At 46.0% G+C, this 22,360-nt stretch overlaps 1 protein-coding gene across 2 annotated transcripts in view; it reads left to right on the forward strand.

The window, feature by feature from the left end:
• The window catches only part of LOC138364225 (T-complex protein 1 subunit beta-like), a 49,510-nt gene extending 31,968 nt beyond the window's left edge, over positions 1-17,542 (forward strand). For both annotated transcript variants that reach the window (XM_069323547.1, XM_069323546.1), the window contains exons 9-10: positions 1,411-1,588; positions 16,617-17,542. In XM_069323547.1, coding sequence (XP_069179648.1) covers positions 1,411-1,588; positions 16,617-16,993 — 555 coding nt within the window. In that variant the 3' untranslated portion in view covers positions 16,994-17,542. The remainder of the gene's footprint in view (positions 1-1,410; positions 1,589-16,616) is intronic.
• The last annotated feature ends 4,818 nt before the right edge of the window (positions 17,543-22,360 follow it).

A 22,360-nucleotide genomic window follows, 5' to 3' on the forward strand; every position in this document is an offset into this window, starting at 1 on the left:
GTTAACCAGACCACACACTAGAAGGTGAAGGGACGACGACGTCTTGGTCTGTCCTGCACCATTCTCAAGTCAATCGACTTGAGAGTTGTCCAGGACGGACGGAAACGTCGTCATCCCTTCACCTTCAACATACTTTAGCCACGTTATTGTGACTTATCGCATGCACAGTAGTTTTATATTTTACTCCAGAATGTCAGGACAACAGTATGTCATTTCTTTGCATTGGTTCCAAATTGTCATAATACTTCTTTGAGTAGATTTGCAACTTAAATTTGTGTTCTGTATTGGGAACTTTCATTGTGAGGTCTGTCATTGCAAAATGTTGAGATTACAAGTAGGAAGAACTGGACTAAATATAATTTAGTTTAAAATATTATTCTGCTATACATAATGATCGTATATGTTAAGGTATAGTTTATTGGTATAACATATGTTATATGTATATATTACTGGTATACGGTATATGGTAATTAGTATACCATATGTTATTTGTATGGATTTCAAGTAACGATTCTAGATAATGATTATGAATAGGGAATTGTTATTAGTATTGGTAAATGACTATACATAATGGACAGTTATAGAAAATATAAGCAGTTTAATAAATTTGTAACATTTATACCAGGACAATTTGCAGTGCATTTTTAAGTGTAATAGTTCCAGTTCTTTTATTAATATTAAAAATTTCTTAGTGAGAAGAACATGGTTGTAAAATCCTAACATCTCTAGTGGCAATTAAGAAGTATGGTAAAATATACTATTAGTAAAAATGTAGGTCTGAACAGTTCCACACGGGCCGTGACGAGGGTTCGAACCTACGTCCTAGAGGATCCCAGACGCTGCCTTAATCGACTGAGCTACGACATGGTAAAGGAATTGCAACCGGAAGTTCTACTGACCTTACTAGGCTTATTGACAGAGCTCGGGTGCATGGGGGAATTGTGTAAAATCTTAGCTTGTCTCCCGAAGAGGCTGCAGGATTCGAGTAAGGTCAGTAGAACTTCCGGTAACAATTCTTTTACTATGTCGTAGCTCAGTCGATTAAGGCAGCGTCTGGGACCCTCTTGGACATAGGTTCGAACCCTCATCACGGCCCATGTGGATCTGTTCATTTAATGCATCACGCTAAGGTGATTTGTGTGTAATGTAGGTCTCCTTATATATTCTAAAAATAAATTATACATGCATGCTTGCACAAGAGAGCCTGAATCCAAGCTCTTTCAATAAAAGTTCACTAAACAGGTTAGAACTGGTGTATCAAACATTTCAAATAATTTAAATAGTTTCTTTATAGTACTGTCAGTCTTCATGGTCTGGTGCCTTCTTTTGATAATTACTTACTGCATGACAATTCAATTTAATATTTAATTATTAAAAAGGATAATCGGCTACATTTTTTTCTTCTGGCAGTGTATTGTCGGTGAAGATCGGATGATTCGATTAAGTGGTGTTGCATTGGGAGAGGCCTGTACCATTGTTCTGCGTGGAGCAACAAATCAAATTTTAGAAGAAGCTGAACGTTCTATTCACGATGCCTTGTGTGTCCTTACACAGACTGTTAAGGAAACACGTATAGTTTATGGAGGAGGTAAGTAATAAATTTAATTATGTGCACTCAGTAGGGGAATACATTTTTTGTCTTAATGCAGCAAAAGATATGGAAGGAAATGTAGAATAGAACCAGTGATGAGTAGAGTTGCCGTAGGCATAAATCTAAGACCACTATGAACATCAGAGGTCCACGGCTATTCAATACTCTCCCTGCAAGTATTAGAAATATAGCTGGAACAAAGGCGGACTACTTCAAGAATCCCTTTGATAAGTTTCTACAAGAAGAGTTGGACCAACTGGGTTGTAGTGAATGTAGGGGTTAGCGGGCCTCTCAAAGTAACAGCATGTTAGACCAAGTCATCATTAATTGAGCCTGGTCCCAGGCTAGGCTTGGGGAGTAGAACAACTTCTGGAACCCTCTCCAGGTAAACCCTGTTTCTGATTCTATCAGTCCTTCCGCTCCTGCTTCGGTTGTAGAGCCTCCCTGTTCCTACCGTGGCGGTTTCTTTAGCCCCCGGTTCCGTCTCGGTTACTGCTCTTGCTGAGGTGCGCTCCCCTCTTTCTGCCCCTCCTCCTGCTCTCCTTGCCCGCCCCTCTCTGTCTGTCTCCTCTTCCTCCGGACCCTGCTCATCCACCTCTGGTCTGCCCTCCCGCTCCTTTTCCTCCTTTACTCAGTTTACCCATGCCCCCTAACTCTGACTTCGCTGACCCTGATCCTGACCCTGTGCTTCTTTAATGTACTGTGTTCCTTTTTCACCTTTCTTCTTTCTCTGTTGCTATCCTTTCTCTTTGTTGATGTCTATTCTTCATTGGAATATCCGTGGATATTACGTCAATTTCCTTGACCTCCAACTTCTAATTTCACAGTTTTCGCCCCTTTGTGTCTGTCTCCAGGAGCCGATGCTTGGTGCTCATCTTGGTCGCTTCCGTGGCTATTCTTTTCTTCCCAAGCTGTTGCTGGGGCCCATAACTCTTCTGCTTTCTTGATTCGCTTCGATGTTCTCTTTGTCCCCTTACTTTTTTAATCGCCTCTCCACTTCTGCTGCCCGTGTCTTTGTGTGTAAATGGTACATGGTTGGTTCCATTTATCTCCCCCTCCACTGTCCCACTTTCTCTTCCCGATCTTAAACGCCACCTAGACTCCTTGCCGGAGCCTGTGCTCCTGCTGGCTGATTTCAATTGTCGACATGCCCTTTGGGGTGATGTGCTGACAAACACCCAGGGTCGCCTCCTTGAACCATTCATCCTGTTCTTCCCCGTCTTTACTGAATTCTGGTGAGCCCACTCATTTGGATTCCAGACTCGCTCCCTTTCCTGTCTCGATCTTTCTCTGTGCTCGTCATCCCTTTACTTAGATTTCGGGTGGCGGGTCTTTGATGACCTCCTTGAGGTCATCAAGGGTGACCCGCCAGTTGATGGGGTGACCTTCACCCCAACTCGAAGGTCACCCCTTCGAGTTGAGAGGTGACCTTCGCTCACCCCTCAACTCGAAGCCGAGACAACTGGCTGCAACCGCCGATCACAAAACATGATGCACCCCCGGCCAGACCAACCAAGCATCAACCACCCATGGACCCCTCCGGAACGCAGCAGTCTCATTCTTCGCCAGAAAAGGAGGAGACGGCTGCAAACGAACAAAACTATCACCACGACCAAAAGAGCAGAAACCCCTGCGCCGGAGGAGAGCATGAAGCTCCCCTACCCGACCCCCAGAGGCCAAAGCCAACAAGAAAAGTGCCTTGGAAAAACAATCCTGGACCGAAGGGGCCACAACGAAACGAGGAGATGAAAGGAAAGCGAGCACTCTGTCCAAAGACCAGGACGGCTCAGGCGACGCATGAGCAGGCCGGAGGTGAAACAATGCACGAGACAGCTTGCGAAACGGCGCAGACGTAACATCGATACCGAAAGCAAGCTGAAGCGGCTCCGCCAGCGCCGCACGATACGAAGCGACAGTGTTAGGCATAAGATGACGGTCCTGAAACAACCACGAGAGGAAGGACAAGACCACCCGAACAGACAAGGAGCTAACACGACGAAGACGCAAAAAGAAACGGAAGGACCGCCAGGAAAACTGCATACTGCCGCCGAGAAGAAGCCCTCAGGTGGGACACCAACAAGGAGGCCACCTGATCACCATAGAGATGATGATAGACTCGAGTCAAAAAAACCATATGCGAAGACTCGAGGAGAAGATCGAACCAGCTACGTGACGTACCGGCCCGATCTGCTGAAAGAGGCGGAGCCGCGGGAAAACCCTCGGGTTCGGACACCGAGCAACCAGCGCCTGAAACCAAGGCTGGGCCGGCCACCAAGGGGCCAGAAGGACAACTCTCCCCCGGTAAGTCTCTAAGCGAGTCAGGACCTGGAGCAACAGCCGAACCGGGTGAAAGAGATACAGGAACCCTCACCTCGTCCAGTCGAGCCGAAAGGCATCGACCCCGACGGCCTCGCAATCGGGGAAGGGCGCCGCATAAACGGGAAGACGCCGCGACCACGCCGACGCGAAGAGGTCCACCTCGGGGCGCCCGAACGTCTGGCAAAGCCAAAGGAAGGACTCGTCGTCGACCGTCCACTCCGTGGAGAGAGGAACGAAGCGAGACAGGGCGTCGGCCAAGACGTTGGACACGCCCCGTACGTGAACCGCCAGGAGAGCCAAACCCCGAGAACTCAGCAGACGAGTCACCCGAAGCGACCAACTCCAAAGAGACAAGGACCGCATCGAACCCCCGCGGTTCAGGCAATGAACCACCGGAGAGCAGTCCGAATGGAGCCGAATCGTCGATCCGCGGGCCACCCGAATCCTCCCCAGAGCAAACCACACTGCCGCGACACACGACCATCGCCTATAGCACCAGCCTCAAGAACTGAGGTGTGGGTAGCCGGCGCGGGGGGTCTGGGGCTCCCCCTTCCCCCTCCCGGGGAGGGGGGAGCTGCGCAGACAGCGGCGCGGCAGTGTGTGACGTCACACTAGTTTGCTTGTTTTCGGTTGGGGAGTTCTATCCACTAGTTCGGTTTTAGGTAGCAATTTTAACCAGAATAGGGGTTTGTTTGGGGCGCTTACCTTTCTGGGTGCCTGTTCCGGTCGATGGCAGACATAGAATGCTTCCACTAACACGGGGGCTTCTATAGGCCATTGCTCCCCTTGCCTCTCTGAGGGGGCCCGGTTCTGGCCGTGGTCCCCGGTAGGCCTAAGAACTCCATACACATGACTGATGCCAAAGTCTGACATTAGCATATCAGCCTGGGATAGCTCCGGGGAGCCTCCGGGACTCACCCAGAAAATGGCGTTTCATTACATTCAACGCTGGTTTTTTGTTACACTTCCCTACCCTATTGTGGCTAAAATATGCCACCTACGATTTTTTTGTTATTTTTTTGGTGATCAGGGAACAAAAATGAACACTTCTATAAGATGAAAGAATTTTTAGGATTTTTTTTTGTTATGCCTGTGGGTGTTAAATCTATTTGGACCCCTAGCGGTTTGAGGGTTAAGGGACCATAATGCCAAATATGCAATAAATTAAAACCAGTTCAATTTCAATCAAACTTTTTTGACTAGTTGTACATGAAAAGGGCTTCAACTGATTTGCATCTCAGCATCGTAGCATAAATAGGAAGGGAGAAAAAAATGTCAAATTTTACAAAATGTTAAAAAATTAACATCAAACACAAGTGTCAACTGAAATCATGTCCGACTCTAAGCTATCACAATAGCATATAATACAGTATTTTAATAATTAGTTTTATCCAAAAATATTTAGTAAAAAAAGTCTTAATTTTTTCTCATATTTATATCGGGCGATTTGCATGAAACTTATACACCTTACTGCACGTTAGCCTATCTGACATCAACCAATTTTGGAGGAAATTGGTTGATGTCAACCTCAGCCACAGATGGCAGCACCTTAGACTTCATTTTCTTGTTAACACTATCGGTCACCGGACAGGCGCGTGGTCAACTTAGGGGTCATGCACCCGACGTGCGGGCGAGCGTGCGGTGACACCTAAATGTGTATACGTGTTTCAGCTTTCTCACCTTAATTCTCGTGCTACGTCGCTCGTTTTGGTATCATTGTGTTCGCAATTAAATTCCCTACAGGTGTGTATAAATATAATGTCCAAAAGCCTGGCGTGACTCCCAACAGCAAAGCCTAAAGTTGGCAAAAGTTACCCGTGAGCGCACAAAATCGGTAAAATGTGCATACTCGTTCCATTTTTCTCACCTTAATTCTCATGCTACGTCGCTCGTTTTGGTATCATTGTGTTCGCAATTTAATTCCCTACAGATGTGTATGAATATAATGTACAAAAGTTTGGAGTGCCTCCCCGCAGAAAAGCCTAAAGTTACCCTTGAACGAGCACTAATTTGTACACTGCAACCTAATGTGTATACTCGTTCAGTTTGATAACATCAATTTTTGTGTTACGTCTTTCATTTTGGTATCAAATTGTTCGCAATAAAAAGGTGCGTATTTTAAAACTAGTTCCATAATAATAGAGCAATAACTGGAATTTTAACAAATATTTTAATTCTGGAAGCTCATCATCACAAAATTATTTATATCTTTCCAGTGTTCTGACAAATTTTTGTGTTACATCTTTCATTTTGGCATCAAATTGTTCGCGACGTAAAGGCGCACATTTTAAAACTAGTCCCAACATAATAGCACAATAAATAGAATTTTAAATATTTTAAAATTTTGACCAAAAGCCTATTTATAATCATATAAGTGTTCAGACATCAAGTTTCATGTTACATCTTTCATTTTGGTATCAAATTGTGCGCATTCTAAAGGCACTTACTTTGATACTATCCCGAGGTCGATTGGATAAAAAATGAATATAATACAAATATTTTTGTAGTGGACGCAAGTCCGGTCCATAGTTAGGACAAGCGACTTCTTTCATTTTTTATTAAATTTACATGAAATTTACACCTTATATGTAGAGTTTGTCTATAATTGATAAGACACTTTTTCCTAAGTTTATTTATTGATTTTATAAATATTTATAAGTTTATAAACATAAAATATTTGCATAAATTTTTTGGGGAACTTTTGACTATTTGTATTAGTAATACTAAACATATTTTGGATAATACGGTTGGGGAAATCCTTTATTATAGCTAATGTGATAGACGAGTGTCAAAATGATTTAGAAATGATTTTATTTGAAACGTGTGGTTATAGAGTATTTTTGAAAATGTTGAAAATTCGTTGACAAATAATTGTTTTTCTCCCTTTCTATTTAGGCTGTGATACTAAAACTTGGAACAGTTGCGGCCCTTTTCATATGCAACTAGTCAAAAAACGTTTGGTTGACATTGAACTACACGTAACATATCATGCGTTATGGCTTCTTAAAACTCTCTTGAAAAACACCTACTACCCTGCCTTGGTTCTCTAATTTTAGCCAGTCTCCTTCAGTCTTGCTCTTTATTATTTTGTTATTCCTTCTGAATTCCCTTCTCGGTTCCTTTGTGGGCATGTCTAGTTCTTGTATACCACCTCCCCATCCAGCCTGTTGGCTCCATGAGGGGGGCTTGGTGGTCGGCTGCCGGAGTGTGATGCTCCATGGGACAGTCTTCTGTGCTTTTGTGGCCTTGTGCTCCTGCTGCTGTCCTCTCCAATTGTGCCAGATCGCTTTTCCTTTTTCTTATGTTTAGTTTTTCTTCCCCCGTCTTCTCCTGTCTGCTTGTTGTTTCTTGCCAACAGTTTGCTTGTTTTGCTTATTCTTTTGGACTTCTTCTATTTTCACGCCCGGGTGCTTGGGGAGGCATACTCTTGCGCTCGTAGAACTGTAGTACCCAACGTCAAGAGCGAGGGGAACCTTTTATTGTCAATCCTCCTTTCGTCACTGAACCCGATCTCGACGGACTGACAGTTTTTAAGGTGGCGTTTGTGGAGCGTATACTTACGACGCACCCCTGGGGGCCCCCGACATGATTGGCGATAGCTTCTTGTTGGGTGTCTTAATTGTGGCTCCATGGTGGGTGTGGGGGCACATTCGTGAATGAAAGTCTTTCCTTGTTTCTATGGCAGATAATGTTTCCCTTGTACCTTCTCAGGCTCGTGGGGTGGGCGACCAAGCCCCCAAGTCGGACACTGTTGGAAGACCAGGCCCTGTAGCCCCCGCTGCATTGCGCCCCGACCTACACCTCCTTTGACCCTCCTGACTACTCCCCTCAGCTTCCCTCCCACCTCTGTGGTAGGGTCGAGTTCCCAGCCCCCAGTGGTGACCACCTCGTCCCCTGGCACGGCTCCGTGTCTCATTGTGACTACTGCGCCTTTTACCCCCTCACTCAGGGGGGGGGGTCCTCAACGTCATCCCCGCCACGGCCGCCCTTGTACGATTCCTTCCCATACCAATACTCTCACCATCTGGATTCTACTCCTGACGATTTCTCCCTCCATAAACACCTTGTTGATTCAGTAGATGCCTCTAGTTACTTTTAATCCCACCAATTATGGTACGCATGTAGTTGCTGCTCCTTCAAAGGATGCAGCTACTCGCTTAGCCGCTTTGTCCTGCATTGGGGAGACCCCTGTTCGGGTTTCCAAAAACGCTCGGTTAAATGCCAGTGTTGGCACTGTTCTCGTCCCACACCATGTTGCAACTGGTATTAGGGACCTCAAAGACTGCCATGAGGATATTAAACATATCCTCGAAGCCCAAGGCCATTCTGTCCTTCAGGTGGACATGTTTACTCGGCCCCCTCATGGTCGTCGCCGTCAGCTCCTTAGAGTTGTAAAAATCACCTTTGATAGTAGGGACCTTCCGCCCTCCATTATTCTTGCCGGTGCCAGGTGCTACGTTCAGGAGTACATTCCCTCTCCTAGACTTTGCAATAAGTGTTGGAAGTTTTGGCACGGTGTCCTCAAGTGCACAAGTACTGTGTATCTATGCCCCATGTGTGGGGCCGATGATCATCATTCCAAGTCCGAGTGCACCTCTCCCCAGGTTCGCTGCCTCAATTGCGGTGACACCCACCCTACCTTCTCATGCTCGTGTATACACTACAAACTCGAGGAAGCCATCCTCAACTTGAAACATCGTGATAGTCTGACTTTTTCTGTAACGAGACGCCAAGTTTGTATCGCCTCTTTCGCGGGTGTATCCTTCGCTCGCGTGTTGCGTTCTACCTCTCTTCGTCCTTCCCACCTTCCTCAGTCTCAAAACCATTTCCAGGTTTTAAACCAGAACATGCCCTCCACCTCCTCCCCAATTCCTTTGTGTCCTGTCCCGAGAGGTTTCCCTCCTGGTTCTCCACCTGGAGTTTCCCCCCTTCCTGCCCAGTCCACTATGTCTCCTATGTCTTCTTTACCATCTCCCCCCACTCTTTCTTCCTGACTCTCCCCCCCCCCCCCCCAGTCTCTTGACCTTCCACACCACCTGTCTGTCCAGGCTGATGTCTACCATCCTCCCAGTAGTCTTCGTGTTGTTCGCTCCTGTTCCTATTCTCCTGCTGAGACCATCGAATCTGTCGCCCGGTACATTGTTACTGGAGCACCTGTCTCTTCGAGTCAGAAACGTAAGCCTGGCTCCTCTCCTTCCTCCCCAATGGGTTAGAAGGTATCGCTTTCTTCCTCACTCCCTCCCTCTAACACTATCACTGTGTCCCCTCTCATTTCATTCGTTGGGCCCCCTGTTCCTGATATGGAGGTTTCTTTCGCCCCCGATTCCCTCTTGGTTGCTGCCCTTGCTGAGGTGCAATCCCTGATTTCTGCCCCCTACCCCCACCTCCAGCTGTCCTTGACTGCCCCTCTCAGTTGTCTCCTCCTCCGGACCCTATCAATCTGCCTCTGGTCTGTCCTCCCGCTCCCTTCCCTCTATCCTCACTAAGTTTACCCATGCCCCACCTAACCCTGATTTTGCTGACCCTACTCCTGATACTGACCCTGATCCTGAGATTCTTTATTAAACTGTGTTCTTCTTTACCTTTTGTTTCTTTATTGGTCTCTGTTACTGTCCTTTCTCTTTGATAATGTCTATTTTTCAGTGGAATATTCGTGGATTTTATGCCAACTTTCATGAACTCAACTTCTAATTACACAGTTTTCACCACTTTGTGTTTGTCTCCAGGAACCAATGCTTGGTGCTCGTCCTGGTCACTTTCGTGGTTATTCCTTTCTTTCTCCCCCCCCCCCCCCCAGCTCTTGCTGGGGCCCATAACTCTATTGCTCTCTTAATTCGTTCTGATATTCCCTTCATACCCGTACTTCTTCCGTCACCTATCCATTGTTCTGCTGCCCATCTTCTTGTGGGTAAATGGTATACAGTCTGTTCCATTTATCTCCCCCCAAATGTCCTGCTTTTCCTTCCTGATCTTAAGTACCTCCTGGACTCCTTGCCAGAGCTGGTGCTCCTTTTGAGTGATTTCAGCTGTCGACATATCCTCTGGGGTGATGTTCTGACAAACACCCGAGGCCGCCTTCTCGAACCGTTCGTCCTTGCTTCTTCTCTATCTCTTCTGAATTCTGGTTAGCCCACTCATGTGGACTCTCGGACTCGTACCCTTTCCTGTCTTGATCTTTCTCTCTGCTCATCGTCCCTTTACTTAGATTTCACGTAGCGGGTTCTTGATGACCTCCATAACAGTGATCATTTCCCCATCGTGATGCTTGGGGAGGCATACTCTTGTTTCCTTTTTCTCTTTCCACCCCTCCCCTCTCCTTCCCTAGGTGGCAGTTTGCCAAGTATGACTGGAACCTATTCACCCTCTGTGCTACTCTCTCTGACCTCTCCTCTCTGCCTCTTCCTCGCACCCTCATTTTTTATGACACTGTCTTCGACGCTGCCCTCGGCTTTATTCCTCGCTCTTCCTCCCAGGGCAAGCGGAAGTGCGTTCCCTGGTGGAATGCGGACTGTCCGCTGTAAACGTGCAGCCTGGAAGAAACAATGCCGCTGGCAGATGGCTGCTTCTTTCATTTTGTTCCGGAAGGCAAGTGCGGTGGCCGGTAGGACCATCAGTACAGCTAAACGTGAGAGTTGGAAATCTTATGTTTCCACCATTACGTACGATAGTCCTCTGCCGCAGATCTGGAAGAAGATCTGCAAGATTGAGGGAATTTGTTCCAGATGTTGCGCCGGTTCTCCACCTCTGTGGTACTCTTGTGGCGGACCCAGTGACGGTCGCGACCGAACTGGGTTCCCACTTTTCTACTGTTAGCTCTGGTTCTCATCTACCTCAATCCTTCCTTCTTCGTAAGCCTGTTCTTGAATCTTATCCTTTAGATTTCCACACTCATCTCCGCCTTCCCTATTACAATCCTTTCTCTTTCTGAACTTCAATCTGCCCTGGACCTCTGCGGATCTATGGCAGCGGGCTTGGATGACGTTCATTATGAGATGCTTCACCATCTCTCTCCATGCATGTCTCAGTATTTACTGAGTCTGTATAAGCAGGTCTGGGAGTCATCGTCCGTCCCCGAGGACTGGCTCGATGCTGTTGTACGCCTTATTCGGAAACCAGGGTCTCTAGGTACGTCCCCTATGGACTTCCGCCCTAATGCTCTCAAGAGTTGTGTCTGCAAGCTCTTTGAGCGTATGGTAAATTTCCGTCTGATGTGGTTCTTGGAACACCATCACCACCTTTTCCTTCTCATTTTGGTTTTGCAAGTGCCGCAGCACGACTGATGTCCTGGTGAACTTGGAGGTCTATATTCGTACTGCTTTTGCTGCGAAGACCTCTGTTATTGCTGTCCTTTTTGACCTGGAAAAGGCTTATGACACTTATGACTTAGAGATACCATATTTTGTCCCAACTTTTTTTTTTGGCCTTCGTGGTAATCTCCCTCTCTTCAAAGCTTTCTCTCTCGTCGTACCTTTCAAGTCAGGCTTGGTACCATTCTCTCTGCCTCTTTTCGGCAGTATGAAGGTGTATACCAAGGTAGTGTTCTGAGCACTAATCTTTTTCTGGTTGCCCTCAATGGTCTTCTTTCCTCAATTCCTTCTGGCGTCTTCTCTGCTCTATGTAGACGATTTTACTCTTTGCTGTCGGGGTGATGATTCGTCTCTCCTTCAATGGCGGCTTTAACTTGCGATTGATGCCGTGTCATTTTGGACCACCAATCATGGCTTCAAGTTCTCTACTACTAAGACTTGGGCCATGATTTTTACTTGGAAGCGGGTCATTCTTCGTCCCTTTTTGCCACTTTATGGTCATCCCCTCGAGTACAAAGATTCCACGAAGCCTTTGGGGTTATTCTTTGACACGCATTTGTCTTGGTCGCCCTATATCTCTTACCTCAGTGTTGAATGCTCTGAAGCCCTTAACCTACTTAAGGTTTTGTCCCATACTTCTTGGGGAGCGGATAGGCGCACGCTCCTCTCTTGTCCTGTCTAAACTCGATTATGGTTGCCCTGCATATTCTTCTGCTTCTCCTCCTACTCTTTGCCATTTTGATCCTTTGCACCATACTGGGTTACGCCTCGGCTCGGGTCCTCTTCGTTCAACTCCTACTCTCAGCTTGTACGCTGACACTGGCTTTCTATCTCTCCAGGTCTGCTGTGATTGCTACAGTCTTCGTGATCCTTAGAGCATCCTCACTCTCGCCTCTATCGTGCTTTGACTTTTGCCCCTACTGTAGTTCCTGTTCCTCTTCACTACCTTCCTCGTTCTGTCTCGCTTACAAGATTCTCTTTCGGTTCGTATTACCAATGTTTCTCCTCGTATTGTTCCATCTTTGACCCCGTGGAGGGTACCCCTTCCCAAATTTTGTACTTCTCTGACCCGCATCACTAAAGCTTTTACCCCTCCTACAGTTCTGAAACGACTCTTCCTTGAGCACTTTTCTTCTCACTCCCACTCCGTTCCTATTTTTACCGATGGGTCCAAGTCTGCTGACGGTGTGGGCTACTCTGTTGTATTTCTTGACCACCCTTGTATGTGTCACCTTCCTCCAGAGGCTCCAGTATGTGTCACCATATTGGCCATCTTCACAGCAGAACTTTATGCTATTCTCTATGCTCTTCATATTTTGCTTTCCTGGTGTCAATCCTCCTTTGTGGTGGTAATTGACTCTCGTAGTGCCCTCGTGGCTTTAGGGTCCTTTTAACCCTTAAACTGCGCATGGCGTATATATACGCCCTGAGTAACATGTCCCATGGTGCGCATGGCGTATATATACGCCATAGGGTGCCAGGCCTGATTCAAATGGCCCGCGGCTACACGGGGTTCACAGTAGCTTCCTCAGGGCTCTTGTAAACAGATGCCATTTTGAAAAAAAATCGTGGGCAATATTCTCAGGTGTGAGAGGCACAGTACTGTTGGAGCAACCAAGGCCGGCGCACGCAGCATGAGCGAACAGCATTGATGTTCAGCTTGTGACCACAGCATCGCCGAAAAATGTCAAAATAAATATATAATTGTTATTATTTAGCGATGACAATATTACAGATGACCAATGACTGTGATATAAATAACCAGGGTTGTGATAATAGCAGGATTGTTGTAATAATTAGCGCTGTGGGAGGAGTGATGCTGAGAGACGGAGGGAGACAGCATCGTTTACTAACTGTGTGGCCACCTGTTATTGTTTGCATTCACCATACCAGGTCAGTGGTTCTCTATGGTGAACACAAATGTAGATACTTATATATAATGTGTGTATTAGTGTAATAACAGCAAAAGGATTATGCTGGGAGGAGCCATATGGGTGACGGAGGTGACGTCGTCTGCACGATTTGTCTAGCTGTTTAGAGGGTGGCCACTATGCTCTTTAGGCGCACTACAAGCTTAGGTGTACAGTTATGGTGCATAAAACTTGTAGATATTTATATATAATATGTGTATATAGGGTAATAACACTGCAAAAGGTATTGTTGGGGGAGAAAGTTTAGTGCGTGTGACCTTGAAAGAGTGAGGGAGCCGCCAGCCGCCATCTGTGTATAGCGACGACTCTTAGTGCCTGAACTAACTATATCAGCTTGGCTGTACAGTTGTGGTGAACAAAATATGCACGTACTTATATATAACGTCTGTATATAGTGTAATAACACCACAAATGGTATTGTTGGGGATGAAAGTTTAGTGCGTGTGACCTTGAATGAGTGAGGGAGCCGCCAGCCGCCATCTGTGTATAGCGACGACTCTTAGTGCCTGAACTAACTATATCAGCTTAGCTGTACAGTTGTGGTGAACAAAATATACACATACTTATATATAACGTCTGTATATAGTGTAATAACACCACAAATGGTATTGTTGGGGATGAAAGTTTAGTGCGTGTGACCTTGAATGAGTGAGGGAGCCGCCAGCCGCCATCTGTGTATAGCGACGACTCTTAGTGCCTGAACTAACTATATCAGCTTAGCTGTACAGTTGTGGTGAACAAAATATACACATACTTATATATAACGTCTGTATATAGTGTAATAACACCACAAATGGTATTGTTGGGGGAGAAAGTTTAGTGCGTGTGTTGAGGGAGTGGCAGCGAGTGGCTGGCTGGTGTGTGGCGGTAACTCCTCGTTGCTTTTCGACTCTCAATACCAACTTAGTGGTTCGTTATGGTGACCAAAACATGCCAATACTTATATATAACCTGTGTATAGAGTGTAATAGCAGCAAAACTATTTGTTCATTGTTTTATAAACATAATAATTGAATCACTAATATGCACATCATACTTTTGAGTATAGCGATTATTAACCACTTTTATTATATAAATATATTACAATACACACTATTGAATAATATTACTGCAAAAAAACTAAGAAAAAATCAATCGGAGACATTGAAACAATTAGGTAATAATATCTTTGTGGCAACTCCCATCTGTCAGCGCTGGTGACGCTGACCGGGTCTGACGACCGCTCTGTCAACGCCCACTTTTTGCCAGACTTCCTCGGTCAATTGCGCCCAAAATATGTCACCTACGATTTTTTTTTTATTTTTTCCGTGCTCAGGGGACAGAAATTAACATGTTTAGAAGACGAAAAAATTTTTTTGAATTTTTTTTTTCTTGCGCACAGGGGTGTAAATGTCCCAAGGACCCCTGAGCAGCGTAAGGGTTAATCTGGTCCACACGTTGGTCATCGAGATTCAACATTGGCTGTTTCTTATCTCCAGTAAATTTAAGTCAGTTGCGTTTTGCTGGGTTCCCAGCCATGTTTGTGTCTTTAAATGAGCGTGTGGATGCTGCTGCTAAGGAAGCTATCCGCACTTGTCCTATCTCCCGTAAAGGTATTCCTTATTCCAACTTTTACCCAGTTATTCATGCCTCTATCCTTGCCCGCTGGCAGAGTTGTTGGTCTTCTGTTGTTGGTAGCAAACTGCAAACTGAGTCATGTGTCCCAGTGGCCTTCCTCCTACCACCATAACCGGCGGTGGGAAACGGCTCTGGCTAGGTTACATATTGGCCATACCCTTTTAACTCACGGTCACTTAATGGAGTGCTGCCCTGCTCCTTATTGTCCAAATTGCATTGTCCCTTTTATGGTTGTGCATATCCTTGTTGAATGTCCTAACTTCCAGGACGATCATGTATCTTGTTTTCTAACCATATCCCCCCGGTCGTGTGTCCCTCTATAGAATTCTTGGCGACTGATACTTTTGATATTGTTCGCCTTATGCGTTTCTATTCTTGTATTGGCATTCATGGTGATATTTAACGCCCTCTGATTATCCCGCACATTTGATGGTGCTACATAGCCTTCCCGGTTTGGTGCCTTCTTTTGATAATTACTTACTAGTTCTTTTATAGTCTTTTTCCCAGTTTTTATTTTTACAATTTTTATCTTTCCTATCTCCACCTTCATGATCCAAAAGTTACATCAGAAAGATATTTGGTGATAAAGCCATTTATATTGTTAACATCATTGGTCACCCCTGATGTTATCTAAAGGCAGCTGCTTGAACTGCCTCCTCCTCACTTGTATAGCTATAAGAGTGTTTGCAGTTGGAAGCCAGATAGTTGATGCTAGTCTAACCAAACCGTTGCAGGGTGTCTAATGATTGTTCAGGGATGGTTATAGGTATTTACCTGGATTACCTGGAGAAGGTTCTGGGAGTTCTTCTCAAGCCCAGCCTGAGGACATGCTCAACTTATGACGACTTGGTCCATCAGGGTTTTACTTCGAGTGGCCTATAGGCCCACATATCCACTACAACCCAGTTGGTCTGGCACTTAACATGATCACCACACACAAAATTCTCGGGGAATTGACAGGGTAGATAAGGATGAATTATTTAACACAGGTGGTACTCGCACAAAGGGACACCTGTTGGAACCTGTGTACCCAAATGAGCTACAGAGACATTAGAAAACTTTTTCAGTGTCAGAGTAGTTAAGAAATGGAATGCATTAGTAAGTGATGTGGTGGAGGCTGATTCCATACATAATTTCAAATGTAGATATGATAGAGCTCAGGAACCTATACAGCAGTAGATTGACAGTTAAGAGGTGGGACCAAAAGGCCACAGCTCAAGCTCTGCAAGCACAACTAGGTGAATACTTCTTGCAGGAACTTAACTAATTGCTCTTGAAGGAAGTCTACCTTTGTTCCAGAGTCGACCCCCACGGCCTACTCCTTTATATGAAATGACAAAACTACTTTCAGTATCACTAAACAGTTAGCAGTCTCCGTGGTGTAGTGGTAAGACACTCGCCTGGCGTTCCGCGAGCGCTATGTCATGGGTTCGTATCCTGGCCGGGGAGGATTTACTGGGCGCAATTCCTTAACTGTAGCCTCTGTTTAACGCAACAGTAAAATGTGTACTTGGATGAAAAAACGATTCTTCGCGGCAGGGGATCGTATTCCAGGGACCATAGGATTAAGGACTTGCCCGAAACGCTACGCGTACTAGTGGCTGTACAAGAATGTAACAACTCTTGTATATATCTCAAAAAAAAAAAAAAAAATTAGCCTGTATCCTCACTAAGATTCATCCAGCATAATATTTTCTCCATGTAGGGAAGGTGAAGGGTAAGGTAGCGATGATGGTTGTAGATGGGGGTAAATAGTGGTGCCCAGGTATTGAAGATAGTTGGAGTGAAGATGTGGAACATGTAATCAAAGTCTTCTTAACTTAAGCTAAAATTTTGCCTTTTCTTCCATAGGTTGTAGTGAGACACTGATGGCACATGCAGTTATGGAAGCTGCTGTCCGTATCCCTGGTAAAGAAGCTCTTGCTATGGAATCTTTTGCTCGTGCTCTGCTCATGATTCCCACAATTATTGCTGACAATGCAGGTTACGACTCTGCTCAACTAGTGTCTGAATTACGGGCTGCTCATGCTGAAGGCAAATCAACAATGGGTCTTGATATGGATGAGGCCACAGTTGATTGTATGGATACTGTTGGCATTACAGAGAGCTACCAAGTGAAGAGACAAGTATTGTTATCAGCAGCTGAGGCAGCAGAGATGATTCTAAGAGTTGATGATATCATCAAAGCGGCCCCACGGAAACGCACAGATGATCAGTCGCACTGTTAGTGTTATTGAGTATTATCTTTGCCTTGCAAAATAGCGTTGAAAAGTTAAATACAGTAGTGTTTGTAACTTCTAACTTACATGGGGAAATCTGGTCTTAATAATCTTTATTTCTACAATCTTGGACAAACTTAATCTATCTTGAAATTTTAAGAGGCCCCAAAAGCCGTGGATCAGCACATGCTGATGGATTGCTAGAGTCCATGAGCCTTAATACATCCAGGGGTTAAGAATTCCTCGGGAGCTTCAATAGTCCCTGCATATTTAACAAAAGACCAAGTGCAATCCAAGAATTACTGCATTCCTAACTAAGAGGGGTAGAAGAGGGTTACAAACCTCACACAAGATCGGGTGATCAAAAGTGAATCGAGATTTCCTGCATTATTGTATTTGGATTCTCTATCAAGATAGTCTTGAATGAGACGTATTCGTGAAATTTTTATTTCGTAACAGTTGGCTGCGGAAAATAATACTGTGTTTTGCAATTATATAAAATAACAATTTTTTTCCCTCCAATTTTGGAAATTATAGTAATTAAAAGTTTATAATGAGTTTTAATCATTTTGTTAACCTTTCAAATGTGGCAATCATAAATGTATTCATTGCAAAAACTGAACAAAATCATTTTTTTCTTATGAAATGGTAGATCTGAATGTAAAAGTATGGAAATATAAAAAAAAGTCATGGGCAGTGGTCTACATTTCTTCTGACATTTTGTCAACATTACTGTACTTTTGTCATAACGCAAAGTCTAACAAAATTTCCTGTGGGACTTGAGGTGAAGGGGCACATATGACTCCCGTGTCCCTCCTATCTGGGCGTTGTAGGTGCAAAATTACACTAAGGGACAGGCTACCCTTGGAGGGTTACCTGGTTGGAGTTCTGGGAGTAGTTCTACTCCCCAAGCCCGGCCCGAGGCCAAGCTTGACTTGTGAGAGAGGGGTCCACCAGGCTGTTGGTTGTAGTGGCCCACAGGCCCACATCCACCATAGAACGGTTGGTCCGGCACTCCTTGGAGAAACTGATCTAGTTTTCTCTTGATGTCCATGGTTGTTCCGGCAATATTTCTTATGCTCGCTGGGAGGATGTTGAACAACCGTGGACCTCTGATGTTTATACAGTGTTCTCTGATTGTGCCTATGGCACCCATGCTCTTCACTGGTTCTATTCTGCATTTTCTTCCATATCGTTCACTCTAGTATGCTGTTATTTTACTGTGCAGATTTGGTACTTGACCCCTCCAGTATCTTTCACGTGTATATTATTTGATCTCTCGTCTTCTTTCTAGTGAGTACATTTGGAGAGCTTTGAGAGGATAACAATAATTTAAGTGCTTTATTGCATCTATGTATGCCGTATATGTTCTCTGTATTCCCCCTGTTTCAGCAATCTCTCCTGCTCTGAACGGGGAAGTGAGTACAGAGCAGTACTCAAGATGGGACAGTATAAGTGATTTGTATAATACAACCATCCCTGGATTTGAAAGTTCTCGTAATCCATCCGATCATATTTCTGGCTGATGCAATATTTGCTTGGTTATGCTCCTTAAACGTTAGGTCGTCAGACATAATTATTCCCAAATCCTTTACATGCTGCTTTTCTACTATGGGCACATTTCATTGTTTAAGGTCCTCATTTTTACCGTACTTGACCCCCCTACCTATCCAGCCCGTTGATGCCGTGAGGGGGCTTGATGGGTGGCTGCCGGAGTGTGATGCTCCTTGGGACGGTCCTCTGCCCTTTTGTAGCCTTGTGTTCCTGCTGCAGTCCTCTCTAATTGTGCTGGACAACTTTTAATTTTACTTCTGTTTCGTTTTTCTTCCCCCTCTTCTCTTTTCTCGTTATTTCCCGCCGACCTTTTGCCTGTTTTGATTCTTCTTTCGGTCTTTTTATTTTGACATCCGGGTATTTGGGGAGGCATACTTTTGCACCCGTAGAACTGTAGTACCCAACGTCTCAAAGGAGGGGACCCTTTTATTGTCAATCCTACTTTCGTCACTGAATCCGATCTCGACAGACTGACGGTTCTTAAGGTGGCGTTTGTGGAGTGTATACTCACGACTCGCCCCGGCATGATTGGCGATAGCTTCTTGTTGGGTGTCCTGCCTCTTAATTGTGGCTCCATGGTGGGTGTGGGGGCACCTTCATGAATGAAAGTCCTTCCTCATTTTTATGTCAGAAAATGTTTTCCTTGTACCTTCTCAGACTTGTGGGGTGGGCGACCAAGCCCCCGAGTCGGACTGTGCTGTTGGAAGACCAGGCTTTTTAGCCCCTGCTGCATTGGGCCCCAACCTTGCTCCTCCTGAATACTCCCCTCAGCTCTCCTTCCTCCTCTGAGGTAGGGTGGAGTTCCCAGCCCCCAATGGTGACCACCTCGTCCCCTGGCATGGCTCAGTCTCTCATTGTGACCACTGCGCCATTTACCCCCTCACTCGGGGTGGGGGGGGGGGGGGTTCTCAACGCTGTTATCACCACGGCTGCACTCGCACGATCCCTTCCCATACGAATACAACGCCTTGTTTGGTCCCACTACATGGGCTAAATACTTTGATCTCCACCATCTGGATTCTACTGATGATTTCTCCCTCCATAAACACCTTGTTGATTCAGTAGATGCCTCTGTTACTTTTAACCCTACCAGTTACGGTACGCGTGTCGTCGCTGCTCCTCAGGATGCAGCTACTCACTTGGTCGCCTTGTCCTGCATTGGGGAAACCCCTGTGCGGGTCTCCAAAAACGCTCGGTTAAATGTCAGTGTTCTCGTCCCACACCATGTTGCAACTGGTGTTAGGGACCTTAAAGACTGCCATGAGGATATTAAACATATCCTCAAAGCCCAAGGCCATTCCAGGTAGACACGTTTACTCGACCCCCTCGTGGTCGTCGCCATCAGCCCCTTTGAATTGTAAAAATCACCTTTGATAGTAGGGCCCTTCCGCCCTCTATTATTCTTGCCGGTATCAGATGCTCCGTTCAGGAGTACATTCCCTCTCCTAGACTTTGCAATAAGTGTTGGAAGATTGGACACGGTGTCCTCAAGTGCACAAGTACTGTGTATCTATGCCCCATGTGTGGGGGGACGATGATCATTCTAAGTCCGAGTGCACTTCTCCCCAGGCTCGCTGCCTCAATTGCGGTGAGACCCACCCTACCTTCTCACGCTCGTGTATGCACTATAAACTCGAGGAAGCCGTCCTCAACTTGATACACCGTGATCTCTGACTTTTCCTGAAGCAAGATGCCAAGTTCGTCGTCTCGCCCCTTTCGCGGGTGTATCCTATGCTCGCGTGTTGCGTTCTACCTCTCCTTGTCCTTCCCACCTTCCTCAGTCTCACAACCGTTTCCAGCCCTTAGACCGGAACACATCCTCCACCATCCCCCTCCCCTATTCCTTTGCGTATTGTCCCAAAAGGTCTCCCTCCTGGTTCTCCATCTGGAGTTTACCCCCTTCCTACCCAGTCCATCATGTCTCCTATATCTTCTTTCCCATCTCCCCCCATTCTTTCTCCACAACCCTCCCCCCAGTCTCTTGACCCTCCACGCTGCCTGTCTGTCCAGGCTGATGTCCATCATCCTCCCAGCAATCTTCGTGTTATTCACTCCCGTTCCCCTTCTGCGGAGACCATCGAGTCTGTCGCCCGGTACGTTGTTACTGGAACGTCTGTCTCTCCTTCCTCCCCAGCGGGTAAAAAGGTATCGCTTTCTAGCTCGCCCTCTCCCTCGGACACTATCACTACGTTCCCTCCCATTTCAGTGGTTGGGCCCCCCTGTCCCAGATATGGAGGTTTCTTTCGCCCCGATTCCCTCTCGATTGCAGCCCTTGCTGAGGTACACTCCCTGATTTTTACCCCCCCTCCTCCTACTGTCCTTGACTGCCCCTCTCAGTTGCCTCCTTTTCCGGACCCCGTCAGTCCGCCTCTGGTCTGTCCTCCCGCTCCCTTCCCTCCAACCTTACTAAGTTTACCCATGCCCCCTAACTCCGATTTTGCTGACCCTGCTCCTGAAATTCTTTAATAAATTGTGTTCTTCTTTACCTTTGTTTCTTTATTGGTCTCTGTTACTGTCCTTTCTCTTTGATAATGTCTATTCTTCAGTGGAATATTCGTGGATTTTATGCCAACTTTCATGAACTCCAACTTCTAATCACACAGTTTTCACCACTTTGTGTTTGTCTCCAGGAACCAATGCTTGGTGCTCGTCCTGGTCACTTTCCTGGTTATTCCTTTCTTTCTCCCCCCTCCCCCCCAGAGCTGGGGCCCATAAAACTTCTGCTCTGTTAATTCGTTTTGATATTCCCTCCGTCCTCGTATTTCTTCCGTCACCTATCCATTGTTCTGCTGCCCGTGTTTTTGTGGGTAAATGGTATACAGTCTGTTCCATTTATCTCCCCTCATATGTCCCGCTTACCCTTCCTGATCTTAAGCACCTGGACTCCTTGCCAGAGCCGGTGCTCCTTTTTTGGTGATTTCAACTGTCGACATATCCTCTGGGGTGATGTTCTGACAAACACCCGAGGCTGCCTTCTCGAACCTTTCGTCCTCGCTTCTTCTCCTTATCTCTTCTTAATTCTGGTGAGCCCACTCATGTGGACTCTCGGACTCGCACCCTTTTCTGTCTTGATCTTTCTCTCTGCTCATCGTCCCTTTACTTAGATTTCACGTGGTGGGTTCTTGGTACCTTCATGACAGTGATCATTTCCCCATCTTCGTTTCCTTTTTTCTTTCCACCCTCCCCTTTCCTTCCCATGGTGGCAGTTTGCCAAGGCTGACTGGAGCCTATTCACCCTCCGTGCTACTCTCTCTGACCTCTCCTCTCTGCCTCTTCCTCGCGCCCTCCTCTTTTTTCATGAAACCGTCTTCGAGGCTGCCCTCCGCTCTATTCCTCACTCTCCCTCCAGAGGCACGTGGAAGTGCATTCCCTGGTGGAATGCGGACTGTGCTCGGGCTGTCCGCTGTAAGCGTGCAGCCTGGAAGAAACATCGACGCTGGCTGATTATTTTTTGTTACGGAAGACTAGTGCGGTGGCCCGTAGGATCATCCGTACAGCTGAACGTGAGTTGGAAATCTTATGTTTCCACCATTATGTCTGATACTCCTCTGCCACAGATGTGGAAGAAGATCCACAAGATTGCGGGTAAGTTCGTTCCCGATGTCTCGCCTGTTCTCCACCTCCGTGGTAAACTTATGGGGGACCCAGTGCAGGTCGCGAGCGAACTTGGTTCCCACTTTTCTACTGTTAGCTCTGGTTCTCATCTTTTCAATCCTTATTTCTTCGTAAGCCTGTTCTTGAATCTCATCCCTTAGATTTCCACGCTCGTCTCCCTCTTCCCTATAATGATCCTTTCTCTCTTTCTGAACTTCAATCTGCCCT

The sequence above is a fragment of the Procambarus clarkii genome, chromosome 13, assembly GCF_040958095.1.
Source record: "Procambarus clarkii isolate CNS0578487 chromosome 13, FALCON_Pclarkii_2.0, whole genome shotgun sequence".
Taxonomy (NCBI): domain Eukaryota; kingdom Metazoa; phylum Arthropoda; class Malacostraca; order Decapoda; family Cambaridae; genus Procambarus; species Procambarus clarkii.